The sequence below is a fragment of the Danio aesculapii genome, chromosome 13 (genome assembly GCF_903798145.1).
Source record: "Danio aesculapii chromosome 13, fDanAes4.1, whole genome shotgun sequence".
Classification (NCBI taxonomy): Eukaryota; Metazoa; Chordata; class Actinopteri; order Cypriniformes; family Danionidae; genus Danio; species Danio aesculapii.
Genome location: NC_079447.1, coordinates 42,682,917 through 42,699,247, shown reverse-complemented (window position 1 = coordinate 42,699,247; position 16,331 = coordinate 42,682,917). Strand labels below are relative to the sequence as shown.

Sequence of the window (16,331 nt, the reverse complement as noted above, 5' to 3'; positions counted from 1 at the left end):
ACGAATTCCAATGAGACTATACGTGTTACAGTGTCGGGACAGACCAGCCTTTCCGAATATTCACAAATTATAGGCTTACGTAGGTTAAATTTGTATTAGGATATCTAGTAATTAAGAAACAAACGGCGTTCACGCGGTCTGTAGTCGTCTCATCTGTATTTCATGACTTTGGGCAAGGTGCATTATTCACATATGGTCTCCACGTTCGTTCTTCTTCTTTACAGTCTGTGTATGATGCTTGACCAGAGAGTAGCAGAAGCTTCGGGTCCAACAGGGCCGCTCCAGTACCGCACTTAGCCCTCTCCGCGCACTAACTGACGTGTTTTGCGCATTTCCTGGACCAGCCTTCAGACACATACAGTCGGGAGAAAAAGAGGCAGGTCTGCAGGAAACTGAGTACCGACGGACAAACAAGAATCCTGGGAGAAGCAAGTGAGAACGGAACCATTGAAAACACTCCTTCTCCTGTCAGGAGCGCATCGAAAGACGCTATTGCGGAGATAACTTTCCTCCCAATGCGTGGAGGAGACACGTCCAGGGTTCCAGCCAGTCGATGGAACGGGCTGCTCACCCCGAGGAGATATTTCACCCCCAGCATATATTTCTGGCATGTTTTGAGGTGTGGAATGCTGGTCGTGTCGCTGCTGATACGCTGTAGCTCTGTCTTTTCGCTCCAACTTGGATTGCTGACTGCCTACAGGGTGTTTGGACAGCTTCAAGATCACATGCAGGTTGTCCGTAGGTCATAGCATTAGATCCCCTCTACCTTCTACACATTGCATGAAGATCCACGAGGACGAGGAAGGGCATTTCCCGCTATCTCATAAATAAAAACAATCCCGAAAACAAACCGGTGGACCGTGACATACACTGGTTGAATAATTAACTAGGCGCTGAAGTGGAATATTGTTACTAAAGCTCTCGAAAGTGGCCATGGTGGTTTTTAACGGTCTGCTGAAAATTAAAATATGCGAGGCTTTGGACCTGAAGCCTACAGCTTGGTCTTTGAGACACGCAGTCGGACCCAAGACTCAAACCTTTCTGCTGGACACGTACATCGCCCTTAACGTAGATGACTTTCGCGTGGGTCAGACTTCGACCAAGCAGAAGACCAACAGTCCCGCCTGGCACGATGAGTTTGTGACGGAGGTGCACGACGGCCGTAAGATTGAGCTGTCGGTGTTTCATGATGCGCCGATTGGCTACGACGACTTTGTAGCCAACTGCACTATTCAGTTCGAGGAACTGCTGCATAACGGCAGCAAACACTTCGAGGATTGGGTAATGTCTTTTTTATTGTTTATTATTATTATTATTTTTTATCACTGTCCGATTTATTTAGAGTGCCACAAACCTGTTAGAAATAGCTTACTGTGATTTAAAATAATTGGGGTTTCCTGGTCATTATTTGCCATAATATTTCATTAACCAGCAGTTAGCTACAACTAATCACAATTAATGTCTCCTTGCTAAGATCAGAAATTGTTCATGTTCCATAACAGTCAATGGTTTAAACTGGGTTTGAGGTACTTGTTATTATATAACCCATTCAGTGTTAGTAAATGTTTCAGTAACTGCAAAAGTTGGGCTATATAGCTTAAGATGGCAACACCTGAGGCCAAAATCCTAGCAAAAGGAATTCGCTTTAACAGGAAATAGGTTACCATAGCAACCATAAGCTGCTACGACTTGCCAATGGAGCATTTGGGCGGTAAGTCAACACATGACAACATGTGGGACATCTAAATAACAAAAGACAACAAAACAAAATCCAAATTAACATAACATCCACAAGACAACAAACAGAAAAACATACATAAATGAAGGGGTGGAAAGCATAGAGATTAACATTATAGACAGTATATCATATTATTCATTCATTCATTCATTCATTCATTCATTCATTTCCTTCGGCTTAGTCCCTTTATTAATCTGGGGTCACCACAGCGGAATGAACCGCCAACTTATCCAGCATATGTTTTATGCAGCGGATGCCCTTCCACAACCCATGCCGCAACCCATCACTGGGAAACATTTATACACACATTCACACAGAAATGCCAACTGACTCAGCCGAGGCTCGAACCAGTGACCTTCTTGCTGTGAGACGATCGTGCTACCCACTGCGTCGCCGTGATGCCATATATTATATTATTAAATTATTATGATATTATTATATATTATATTAATATTATACAGTATGTATATATATATATATATATATATATATATATATATATATATATATATATATATATATATATATATATATATATATATTAGACATGGGCCAGTATAAGATTCTGACGCTATCATAATCTTGGATAAAAATATCACGGTTTCACGGTATCATGGTATTGTGCTCACTGCTCTAAAATATATTCTTTTTAAATATCTGAGTAAAAAACTAAAAAATGTATCCCTTTGAAACGATATATTTTATTTTTTGAAAGATTTATGATAGTTTGTAAAAAAAAAAAAAACAAATTAAAACGAGTAATTGACTTCTGCTGTCCTCATTTCTTTCAAAAACACTGATTTCTTTACAATTTAAAATGGCATCTTTGGATTTTTTTTGTGTGCTGGAGATACTGCTGTCCAAAAAAAAAAAAATAAAAATAAAAAAATCTTCACATACCTTAAGAACGGTATTACAGAAAATGTTAAAACCTTGACTGTTCCAAACCGCGGTATACCTTGAAAAACAATTATCGTCCCATGCCTAATATACATATATATATTTATATACATATTTATATATATATATATATATAATAAAAAAAATCATAAAAAATCACATCACAAAAAATCATAAAAAATAAAAAAAAAATAGTGCCTTGCACCGCCTTAACAGAAAAAGAAAGCACCTACAATTGGTTAAAGAGGTCAGTGTAAAATAGTGTGATATTTTCTTTTCTTGGGAAAACAGCCTCAGTGTTCAAAATATAACTCAACTAAAAGAGAAAGTATCTTTCCCTGTGTCGTGTGCTAGCAGCAGTTGTGTTGCTTTCTTCTTTCTTATGCCACCTGCATCATTTCTGCAGCAAAAGCCTCAGATGAATGCTCAGATAACCCCGGTTGCATAGAGACGGTGAAAGAGGTTGGTTGAATGTCATAAATATTTCTACAGCTGCAAAAAGCCATGAAGCTCTCATTAATACAGACGTGATAATCTGATGGCAAATGGCCAGACGGTTTACATCTTTCAGTCTGTTGAGGTTAGGGCAGGATTTGTAAATCTGATATTTTGTGACTGATAAATGCACACATACACTCACACATTGGTATACTAAGATGTTTTGTCAGTTAACTTAACAATCAAATGATTAAAAATGCATGTAGTGTAATTGAATCAGGCTTAATTAAAATACAGTGCATCCGGAAAGTATTCATAGTGCTTTTTCTACATTTTTTTTAATGTCACAGCCTTATTCCAAAATGGATTAAATTCATTTATTTCCTCAAAATTCTACACACAATTTCCCATAATGACAAGGTGAAAAAAAGATTTTCAATTTTAAATTGTTGCAAATTTATAAAAAAAAACCCCCTGAAAAATCACATGTATATAAGTATTCACAGCCTTTGCTGATGCACCTTTGGCAGCAATTACAGCCTTAAGTCTTTTTGGATATGATGCTACAAGCTTGGCACACCTGTCTTTGGGAATTTTTACCCATTCCTCTTTGCAGTACCTCTTAAGCTCTATCAGGTTGAATGGGAAGCGACGGTGTACAGCCATTTTCAGATTTCTCCAGAGATGTTCAATAGGATTTAGGTCTGGGCTCTGGCTGGGTCACTCAAGGACATTCACTGAGTTGTTGTGAAGCCACTCCATTGATATTTTGGCGGTGTGCTTTGGGTCATTGTACTGCTGGAAGATGAACCGTCGCCCCAGTCTGAGGTCAGGAGCACTCTGAAGCAGGTTTTGATTCAGGATGTCTCTGTACATTGCTGCTTTCATCTTTTCCTCTATCCTGACTAGTCTTTCAGTTCCTGCTGCTGAGAAACATCCCCACAGCATGATGCTGCCACCACCACCATGCTTCACTGTAGGGATGGTATTAGCCTGGTGAAGAGCGGTGCCTGGTTATCTCCAAACATAACGCCTGGCATTCACTCCAAAGAGTTAAATTTTAGTCTCATCAGACCAGAGAATTTGGTTTCTTATGGTCTGCGAGTCCTTCAGATGCCTTTTGGCAAATTCCAGGCGGGGAGTGGCTTCCGTCTGGCCACTCTACCATACAGGCCTGATTGGTGGATTTCTGCACAGATGGTTGTCCTTCTGTAAGGTTCATTGGAACTTTCAGAGCAGCAGAAATTTTTCATTAACCTTCCCCAGCCTTGTGCCTCGAGGCAATCCTGTCTTGGAGGTCTACAGACAATTCCTTTGTCTTCATGCTTGGTTTGTGCTTTGATATGCACTGTCAACCCTGCAACCTTATATAGACAGGTGTATGCCTTTTTAAATCATGTACAATAAACTGAATTTACCACAGGTGAACTCCAATTAAGCTGCTGAAACATTACAAGAATGATCAGTGGAAACAGACTGTAACTGAGCTCAATTTAGAGCTTCACGGCAAAGGCTGTGAATAATTAAGTACATGTGAGTTTTCAGGTTTTTTTATTTTTAATTAATTTGCAACAAAAAAATCTTATTTTCACATTGTCAATACGGAGTATTGTGTGTAGAATGTTGAGGAAATAAATGAATTTAATCCATTTTGAAATAAGGCTGTGATATAAAAAAATGTGGAAAAAGTGAAGCGCTATGAATACTTTCTGGATGCACTGTATAGCCATATAATTCATGCAATTTAAAATGTTATAAGTAAAATAATGTTAAAAGTAACCCCTACTTACTTTTTACTCAAAACATGCACTTACTGTATTAATGGCAAATCCACAGAGCCGATAACAACTTTGATATGGTCTCTTAATTGTTAATTAAGAGTCTCAGGTTATGAAAGTCCAAAATATTTTAATGAGAGCCAAATTTCTGTTACACTTTTGTAAAGCACTTCATAAACCAACCATTAGATGTAGGGATGTCCTGATCAGGTTTTTTTTTACCCTTGAGTGTGATTTTGAGTATCTACCGATACTTCTATAATACATAAAAAAAGAATAAAGAAGAGCTAAGAAACGGATCCAGGATGTTCCTTAATTTTTATTTAATTCACTTTATTTTAACATTTAACAACTCTGTTAACAAACAGAGCACTTCTGTGAGGTAGAACAGAAAGATCAAGTAAAAAATAGCATAAACTCTTCACTTTTGGACTTTAGTGCAACAGTAAATATAAAATAAATCTAATATAAAAACAAATAGCACCTCAATTTAAAATACCCAGCAGGCAATCTTAAGTTCTCACAGTTTGCTATGGCAATGTTGTCATCATCAATTTTCTAATACCTCCAGACCGAAGACATACTCGCACTTTCTGCTTCAAGCTGCTTCCGTGTTCTACTTTGCCAGCATTTACCCAATAGCATCTCAGCAACAAAGTGATGTCAGGATGCACACGTTGTTGTTTATGCTTGAAGTCAAGAAAGAGGTCTGAAACCGTGTGATCGGCCCGATTTCTGATCACATGATCGGATCTAGACATCCCTAGTTAGATGTAAAATCATATCTAGAGAGTAGCACAATTATAATTCAAACATGCGTAGCCATAAACACTGCATTTACATACTTTAAATCAGTCCTAAACTGTTTATAACCTGTGTTTGATTGTCTTGAGTTTAGTTGTCTAGAGTAACAATTAATTATCAGACAATAGAACCATAATAGAACAATAAAGCATCAATGAACGGTCTATTGATATCATAGCCTTCGGTATGATTGAAGGTCAGTGGGTTTTTTTTAGTGTTGAATATCATTATTGAATACGTAGAACTTCTTGGTCCCTTTAAGGCCCTTGATATGGCAGGTGCGCCTGTGACATGACTTGGCCATAGACTCGGAGCTTCCCTGGAATCTGCTCTGCTCTTTGTAGTCTAAAACAGACGGAGATGTGAATTATTGATGTGCCATTGTAAGCGCTGTTGTGGTGTTAAGAACTGCTGTGCCACTAATCACTTGCCTTAATGTTGCCATCTCAGTTTGGACTGCTGCAAGTTTGCCTCCCCCCCCCCTTTTTTTAAGTGAAGTTTAATATTAAACTAATTCCGAGAGGAGCACATGCATATGATTGACCCAGCTGGCCCACATTAGCTAATCACGATCCTCCAATCAAAGTATCCCAAGTCACTATGTATATATCCTCATTTCCTTTCTACAACTATCTTCATCTGGAAGAAACCCCCTCCTCCCCTTCTTCCACCTTTATTTCTGTGCGAAGTTTGCATGTTCTCCCTGTGTTTGCGTGGGTTTCCCCGGGTTCCCTAGTTTCCTCCCAACGTCCAAATATGCTCTATATCATACACAAAATACGCCTAAATCTTTTTCTAAATGTCTTACTCTCAGGAAGTTCACCTTAGCCTCACCTTAGCCTCCTCGGGGGAGTTTTGAGATCGACCTGAGCTCAAGCTCCCTTCACCCCACGAAAGGGAGGGAGCCCTGGGCCTGAGGATCCCTTGAGCTTAGGGCTCTCTCCCGGGACAGCATGTCAAACAAGCGATGTTTAAATCATGAGCTAAGTGTGAATTCTTGAAATTAAAAACAAACATAAACAATATGGATAATCTGGCCTTCTTAATCTGATCTATTTAAACACGTTCACAGGGACTTTGCCTCAAATGTGAGTTGAAATATAAGCTTCAGCAAAATCTGCTTTTAGTTCAAGCCTTTGAGGAAACCACTGATAGTTTCCTGTTATGTCTTTAGTTTGTTGACACATGAAAAACTAAGGACTTCTTGAGTAGTGCTAACAAAGTAAATCCAGCTTGGGATTGGTAATGACAGTACAAACAATTAACCAGGGGCCGGTTGCACCAGTCCTATGTTGCAGCCTATATACTTGGGGCTATTAGGAGCTCTAATTTATAAAACTACTAAACATCAGAGCTTTATGTCACTGAATGTGTCATAAAAGTGACCTCCTATATACATATACAGGAATAATGGTTGGAATAAAGATTCACTCAATTATATCACCAAGCTTTTGTTTTGTGACTTAAGTCCCAGACTTAATTGATGTTGATATTTGTGTTCCTTTATAATATTGACATTTGTGCTCATTGTATTCACTTTATACTTCGCAAATGAGCAGGCACAGCCATTTGAATCTTTTTGGCTTGAGACTACCGGTCTCATTCACTTCCATTAATATTTAGACATTAAAAACAGGTTGTTATGCTGCTTGTTGTTGCAAACTGATATTTTCCTATTATATTATTCTACTTTGTCTGTATAGTCACGCGAACACTTGTTTGTAGAGCATATAGTTTGAGGTTTAGGTTTATTGTTCCATATCATTTCTGCCATAGGCAGCTGAATCTGAAGTTCTAAAACAATCGCAAAAACGAGCACACTTTCGACAATAAAGAATAAGGTCAATAAAGAGGAAAATCACATGATTAAATGAAAAAAAGTGACAAGTGAAAAGTTTAAATTTCAAAATGATTATTTATTATTTACTTACATTTATATAAAAGTTTGTATTAGTATCTGTGTATTATCCTTATTTAACGTTATGGATATTGAACATTGCATAGTTCAAAATATGCAGCATTAGAATATAGCATTTTTGAAAACTCGTGATTATGTAGACACTTTATATGTTGTACTTTAAACTTTTGCCTTTTGCACTACAAATATTTGCTTGTGATATTCCTCTCTGTTAGTCACTTTAAATAAAAAACATCTGCTAAATGTCTAGCTAAATGTACATATGGTAATTTGATGTATTACTTTCAAGAGTTTCATGAGGCAAATTACATTACTGATAAACAGTTGAAGTATGAATTATTAGCCAACCTGTTTATTTTTTTTCCCCAATTTCTGTTTAACGGACAGAAGATTGTTTCAACACATTTCTAAACATAATAGTTTTAATAACTGATTTCTAATAACTGATTTATTTTAGCCTTGCCATGATGACAGTACATAATATTTTCCTATATATTTTTAAGACACTTCTATACAGCTTAAAGTGGCATTTAAAGGCTTAACCAGATTAATTAGGTTTACTAGGCAGGTTAGGGTAATTAGGCAAATCATTGTATAACGATGGCTCTGTAGACTATTGGAAAAAAAATAGCTTAAAGGGGCTAATAATAATAAAACCTTAAAATGTTTATAAAAAAATTAAAAATGCTTTTATTCTAGCCAAAATAAAACAAATAAGACTTTCTCCAGAAGAAAAAATATTATCGGAAATACTGTGAAAATTTCCTTGCTCTGTTAAACATAATTTGGGAAATATTTAAAAAAGAAAAAAAATGCAAAGGGGGCTAATAATTCTGACTTCAACTGTATATATGGTAATTTGATATATTACTTTCAAGAGTTACATGAGGCAAATTACATATAAAAACGGGAATTGCTTAGCTTTTTAAGAATTGGTTATTGAATAAATAAAGGTAAACAACACATTATGTGATTATACATTACAGAAAGCTTATCTAGAACTTTTGCTTCAAGTGCAAAGTTACAGTAGAGAGTGAAACGTCCCACTGCACAGATACAGTATAGTTTACCCCAAAATTAAAATAAATTCAATATTGACTCTTACTCAAGCAGGGGCGTAGTGGACATTTTAAAAGTGGGGGGGAGGGGAGACTGGAATGAGATCCAAAACTTTACGTTCACATAATTATTAATCACCTGTTCCTACATGGTCTGTCAACGCCTCTGTCCTCAAGTAGTTTCAGATCTTTATGTTTTTTTTGTTGAAAACGAAATAAGTTATTTTGAAAAATGTAAGAAACCTGTAACAAAATAACCTGTAACCTGTTATTTTGTGTTCTACAGAAAAATCAACTCAAACAGTTTTGTGACACATGAATGATGTGACTCATTGACAGAATTTTCAATGAGTGAATGATGACAGAATTTTCAGTTTTGGATGAACTATTATTTTAAGTCAAACACAAATATTTTGTGCAAGTCTGCCCAAGCTTTGAGTTACTCAGACAAGCAGGTTTTCTGGCAGAGCATGTCTGTGAGTGTCAGAGTGAGTATCTGTCAAGACAGGCAAGTGCCTGATAGTGTATGAAGAGAAAAAGAGCATTAGTCTGTGTGACAGATGTGCACAGAAGTAGGATTTGGCCTGGCTCATGGGCAGATCTTGCGTAAGTTGGAAGTAATTTGTGTGATAGGTTTGGTCAGGCTACAAAAATTACTCAGTTACCCATTTTCCCATGAACCCTGTGCATGCACACAGACATACTCACACCTATTTCAAAGACATCTCCTTCTTGTTCGTGCCCACACTTGCACATTGTTAGCTTATTTTGTTCTAAAGGGCATGTCAGTGTAATGTTGTTCATCCCAGGCAGCCCATTGCAGGAGCTTTTCATCTCCATTTGTTTTAACCGAGAGCTGCATGGTGGGGCCATATGGAGGTGTGAAGGCTGTATCCATTTCAGAATAAGTTAAAAGTTGGGATGATTTCACACACCCATTTGTGTGTCTGAATTGTTTTTTATTTGCAATTAGCAAGGCTGTAAACTGAGAACAGGTTCTAATTCTGATTACATTTTTGCTGCTAAAATTATGTTTGGTTAAAGGTGTCATATACTGCATTGGTTGAATAAGTTAAATTGTTCTTTGATATCTACATATCAGGCATAGTGGCTTACGTAAGTTCAAAAAATCTCTAGAAACAGTTTTATATGCTCATTTATTAACACCATTAAACGCCCTTGGAATCAGATGGTGCATATTGACCATATTTGGATTGGTTGTAAATATTAATGAGCTCTGCTCTAGCTCTCTCACACACAGACAGTTGTGTTGCATTTTAAGGTATAATGTCAATGAAAACACAGCCAGAAATTAATATAAACCTCTGCATGAACAGATAACTGTTGAGCTGAGTGATCGGCACGATTCAGCAGTCTACATATGTTTGTTGAACACATCAAATTTCATTGAATTTCACAATAAACCAAAATATACAATTAAACATACCTTATGCCTATTCAGGGTGGAGCTGATGTATAATCTGTAGATCCTGCATTTTGCATACTGACACTTGAGTTTGAACATTTGCAATTACTGCTCATAATAAACAATTTGTATCTCCCGTTTTTAAAATAAAAGTCGTACATACATCGTTAGTTAAAAATAAATTTAAAAATAACTAAGGGAGGACAATTATTGTTGTCTCTCTAGGAAACATTGTGTCTTATCAAATGCAGCCTAAGGCATGCATATTAATGATCCCAGAGAACCATTTCAGTCTGTGTTTTGGCTAGTAGCGGCTGCTCATCAAATGCTGAGGGCATGCCCTGTGAGTCACGCAACAGTCTGATTTGTGTTTTGATTGGCCTTTTGAGAATGAGAAAACAGTGGTGTCTGAGGCTCATGGTATGGCCATTTCCATATAGTAATCTCTTATTATTCGACTATGGGTATCTAGATATACCCAGATTTTCTTAATAGGGCACCTTCAAAAGATTAGTTCAACCACCAAAAAGTTCTGTCAAGAGTTATGAGATTTTGTTTACTTTGCAAATTATGTTTAAATTATGGTTTATCATTTAAGAAATAAAATTCTGTGTTTATTAAGAGAATGGACCTTATAATGGGTTTTATACATTTTTAAAACACATTGAGCATCTAAATCACTTTAGAGACACAGACACGAATAATCAGCGTATCTTTCTCAACAGTGGGTAAGGATTTTTTTTGCTGCAGTGTATGCTAAGAGAATCATACAACATCCATCCATAGCAGTGTTTCCTCTAGGATTTTTTCCAGCTGTGGCGGCAGGCCTTTTTCACACAGACCTACCAACTACCTGTGGCGTTATTTCAATGACCAATGTTGTGAGTGCAGTATTAGAAGTCAAGTCAAGAAGTCTCTTTGCTTGCGCGCAGATTTTTTCTGCTCATGTAAAGTAAAATGGCTATACGTCGTGTTTGCTGGCCTCACGGACCACGCACCTGTCAGTTAGTCAGTCAGCACGTAACCTTAAAGGTTTAAACAAATGAGGCACAGCACTACTACGGTTACAGAAAAGTTCACGCTGTTATAATTCACTTACCTTTTAATACGTTTTGGTGCGATTATCACCCGCTATTAAAAAAATAGAATGTTTTGAATGAGAAGCTGTAATGTAGCCGTGGCGGGATGAATCTTGGCGTGGCGGCCCGCCATGGAAGAATGAATGTAGCGGAAACCATGCATAGTTCCCAGCATGCACTGTAGAAAAAACCATAGTTGAGAAGCACACGCTGATTCTTTGTGTCTGTGTGTTTTGAGCATTTCAGATGTTCAATGTGTTTTATGATCTGATAAACGTATTGCTGAGTTCCATTTTCTTGATACAGTGCTACTTTTGTGATTGAACATTATTCAAATTTAATAGGTCAAAATCAACATTACTGATTTGACAAGTGACTAAATCACCACAGAAACAATTATCCAGAGCACAATTGCTCTCTTTATACAGTATGTGCCACAATACACTATTTGGCAAACAAAGTGAAACTAACATTAGAAATTGAGTCATAGTCCAATTAAAGCAAAAGTAAAACCTCCTCAATGGTGACAGCTTAAAACAAAAAGTGGTGTTGTTTTTTTTAATTGTCATAAAAAATTACTTAGTTCTTAATAGTATCACTATATGGAATTTTGTAGAGTGTGGCAGAAATAAGCCAAACAGGTTGTTAATAAGTAAAGCTGCTGTTTGTGGAGTTACTTAATGATCCTCTTCTGAGATTTTGAGAGATTTGTTGTGTTTTATTATAGTTTATTTCATTTACGGCTGTGGCTGAAGTCAGTTGTAGTTTTGTGTTTCTCTTCTGTTTCTGCTTATTAACAGCAGGTGTTCATCAGTGCTCAATTATTACTTAATTAACCCGTCATTGGCTGTTTCTCAATATGCATTTTTCAACGCAGCATCTCATTTCTCAAAGGACACGTTCTCTGTTCTCGCAGTCCCCCGAGTTCTTTCTTCAGGTGACACCTGGCAAGACCGGTTTCTGCGTTCTTGGAATTGAGAAACAGCCATTGTCTCATTAACTTTAACTCTGCTGCTGAGTAACTTTTGCTCAATTTAGAGAGGGACCAAATATTCTCTGAACTGAGTAAATTTTACTCTGGGGATTTTGCTGTGTAGCAAGATCTCATGGGGAAAAAACGTACAATCAAAACATGTTGTAACTTTGTTTTATTTGATACATTTATTTATAATTTTTTTTGTCAAATTGAATGAGAGTTTGCCAATATGGAAATACAGACACACTCCACTGCACACATTGACAATGCCCAAGTTTTGCTTTGCGCTTTGTGCTGTTGAGCGGGTTTTTGTTTTTCTTTTTTTTTTCTTTTTTGCAAGACAACAGTAGCAGTAGCAAATGAAATTAATAAAATAAGGAAGTGAGAGATGCATAGTAATTACCATCTAGTTATATCTAATATGATAGCTTTATGTTACTGTCTACAACATAATTAATATAACATTATGTGGGCAGTTTTTATAGCTCATGTTTAGACAATCATGTGGAGTATTTCAAAAAGTTGGGAAAAATGGTAGGATATATGTTAGTTTTGTGAGTCGCAATCTCTTTATTTAAAGTTTAAGTGAACTCAATATACAGAGTTTGAGTACTTAATATACATGGGCTTTGAAAAACCTACTACCAAAAACATGAATATGTGGATTGAATATACCTTCTACCTCCATGCATATGACAGATCTGCAGAAAACAATGGTGTCAGAGCTACTTCTTAAAGTTACAATAACTTCCAGACAAAACACATACTCCTTTGCAGTGACAACCATACCCTCCTCTTTGCCCTTAAGCTTGGTTTATACTTCTGTGTTGAGTGATCGGCATGACCCACAGCACATGCAATGGGCGTAGCCATGCATTTATACTTATGCGCCCTGTTTGTATTGCTCTGCAATAACACTTGAGAAATGTTAGCTGGTTATAGATGTTTATGTTCCTCTGTGTCGAGTTTCTTTGCTGGTGTTTTGTTTTTTCTTAACGCTACCTTAACGTATAAGGACTCGAACCAGCAACCTTCTTGCTGTGAGGTGACAGTGCTAACCACTGAGCCACCGTTTCGCCCTTGAGTTTATATCGCCTGTATCGCATGTCTTTAAACTGTGGGGGAAACTGACACAAAAATGGGGAGAATATGCAAAGTCCACACAGAAATGCCAACTGGCATAGACAGGACTCAAACCAGCAACCTTCTTGCTGTGAGGCAACAGTGCTAACCACTTAGCCACCATGCCACTCTGGAAAGACTATTATAAAGTAGTATTTTGAATTTTTGTCATTAATTAAATGAGTCTGATGTGAAACTCGTAAAATAGGTAGATCAGGTTTAAGGTCTGGTTCTTGCATTGCATTTGGGCCATTGTCATATTGGTGTCATGGTGTGATCACACACCAGCAGTCTGGTATTTATATCCTTAAAATGCCACAGGACTAAGGCCACAATTGACAGACAGGACCAATATAAAACCTGTCTGGCTTGACAGGACCCTTTCTTAGCTTGACCTCATTTCCCTATGGGGCCCGATAGAGGAGCGGACAGTAGTATCCTCCCGGTGGCCCTGGAGGAAACAAGGGCCGGGGTACTGCCGGGCCATAGCTAAAAATACCAGCGGTGCGTTTGAGTCACACGGTAGCCTGGGCTTCCTGTTTTCACTCTCCCACGTTTACTTCCCAGAGAGATAGAGGGGGACGGAGAGGAGGTGGCGGAGTGAGGCTTGGGGACCTGATGCCTTCGGTGATTTCAAGACACATACTGTATGCTCATTGCTGATTTTGATTCCCCAAAATCAGCAAGTGATAAGCAATTTTTGCAGTGATAAGCAATTTGGCTGTTTACACTAGGGTTGGGGGTGTTGACCAATTTGACATTGTTTGATGACTAATGTGAAACATCGCGATGGACGATGGCATTGTCATCGTAGGCGGCGGCGAATTATGTGTTTCAACTACCTGACCTAATGTTTCAACTACCTGACCCGTATGGTCTTTGTTTTACTCATAACCAAATCATAAATAAATAAAGATAAGTTACACACAAATTACCACCTGTCAATCACTTTTTTTTTGCGGGGCTCTGGCATTAATAGGCAGAGGGATCTGTATTTTTATTATGACATCGACAAACTTAGTTGGTAAAAAAGGTGCCCAACCAACAGGAACCAACCAACAGTGTCTGAGGTTTTCGCAAAAATTACTAAGCAAAGCATGTAAGCGTGTGACCGACGAGCCATTTGATAGAGACAAGATTAATTAAATATCATGTTTAACAACAACATCCTTGATAAACTATCCTTGTAAGCTCTCTGCGGGTTTCAGAGGAGGATCGCGATGCCAGCTCAGCATCGTGATGTCTATCCTGATGGCATCGCTTATCGACCCAACCCTAGTTTACACCAGACAAAACATGATAGAAATCTGAATACAACCATTTAGAAGCACAGAATATATGTGCACTCACTGCACTCCAACAAAATGATAAGGTTCATAATATAATTAATACATATTAAACCGCTTTAACATTATTAAATGTTCATGCAGAATCACTGATACGGTATGTGTTGGCTTGCACAACACAGCTCAAAAGTTCAATTTTAAACAGTTTATTTTATTTGCAAGAACTGAGGTGAACTATCTGCTGCTGTTCTTAGTAGTATGGCAATAAATGTCATGTCAAATGGAATTCAAGCTCACATTATTAGCATATAACACTGAATAAAGCACATGAGGTGTACCTGAGGTAACCATTGGCTGCACGAAATAGAAGTCATTTCTAAAATATAAATTTCAGGTATTTTTTAGAACCAAAATTCCATGTAATATGGAAAATATTCATTCTATAGTGTCATTGCTTTTATTTAGAACACGTTTTAAATCAGCCTTAAATCAGCCCTTAGGCTTAGCAGTCAGGCACTGCTGTTAGGGGTGGGCGATACTGCAAAATGTGGTATCGATCCGATACCAAGTGAATACAGGGCCAGTATCACTGATATTGATACCGATACCGATACTTTTACTTTAAAAAGCATGCACTTGAACCTAAATACACTTTTCTGTAGGGGACAACAGTGTGTGATGAGTTATGAGTTAAATGCTGTCAAAGCAGCTTTAATTAAATGTATATGTTAAAACCCAGGACAAATTTAAACACGTTTAAGCCAAATAAAAATATTTTTATAATTATTAAGTATAAAGCCTATCTTACCTATGTAGCCAAAATATAAATCCTATAGTGTCCCTTACACAGTTAACACAAAAGGGAATTTCATATTTTAAGTTTATGGTATACAGTGGTGGGCAGAATTATTAGAACACATGTATTCTCACCAGCTAAAAAATGTAAAATCTAAAAAAGTGTTTTTAAATCTTTTTTATTTTTATTGATGACTTATTATCTGGTGAAGAAAACAACTGTTCTAATCATTTTAGCCACCACTGTATATTTTTAAATTCCAAAATAATTCATATAAATAGCAGGTTTTAATGTGCTGACTATATAGGCTATATTTAATCAGCCTGATGATGAAAGTAACAAGTTTAACTATGACCAAGCATTCGTTTTTTTTTTCTCAAATTGACATTAACTAATAATACTGAATGTCCTATATAACTCAAATATTAATTTCACCATTGTAGCTGGCTACCTGGATATTCATTGCCCCTCTGAAACGACTCGGCCAGTGACCTCTGTCTCAAGGCTGGCACTGCTGGGGGTCTGTCTGGAGGATTTGCCTCCCCTTCTCTCCCTTTTTGCAGCTCAGCGTTCTCTTTTTCATGTTGTTTTATGTGTTTGTGTAGATTTGTGGTGTTGACACAGTATCGAATAGACTTTCTACAAACATCGCAGTTTGCAATATTTTCGTTTACTGCAGTATAATAACTCCAAACAGCACTCCTTTTTCTTTCCGTCATCTCAGAACAGCCAAAAGTATTTGCGCTTTGGCGCTGCTGAGTCACGTGATGAAAGGACAACTAATAACAGCAGAGCAGAGAGGAGCAACGGTGCATACAAGATATAAAAGGAGCGGGGTATTTAGAGACATGTCCGCTCTTTTAACAGTTGCAATGTACTTTAAAAACAGAAGCAATGTACTTTAGCGTAAATAAGATGAAATTTAAATAAAACTATCAATCTCGGAAGCATACTATCGATCCGATATCAATACCAACTTTAGTATCAATACTATCGATATTAGGATCGATCC

At 37.3% G+C, this 16,331-nt stretch overlaps 1 protein-coding gene across 1 annotated transcript in view; it reads left to right on the top strand.

The window, feature by feature from the left end:
• The window catches only part of prkceb (protein kinase C, epsilon b), a 149,924-nt gene continuing 133,593 nt past the window's right edge, over positions 1-16,331 (top strand). Inside the window, exon 1 of the mRNA XM_056470795.1 lies at positions 1-1,281. Within this exon, the coding sequence (XP_056326770.1) occupies positions 934-1,281 (348 nt within the window). The 5' untranslated portion in view covers positions 1-933. The remainder of the gene's footprint in view (positions 1,282-16,331) is intronic.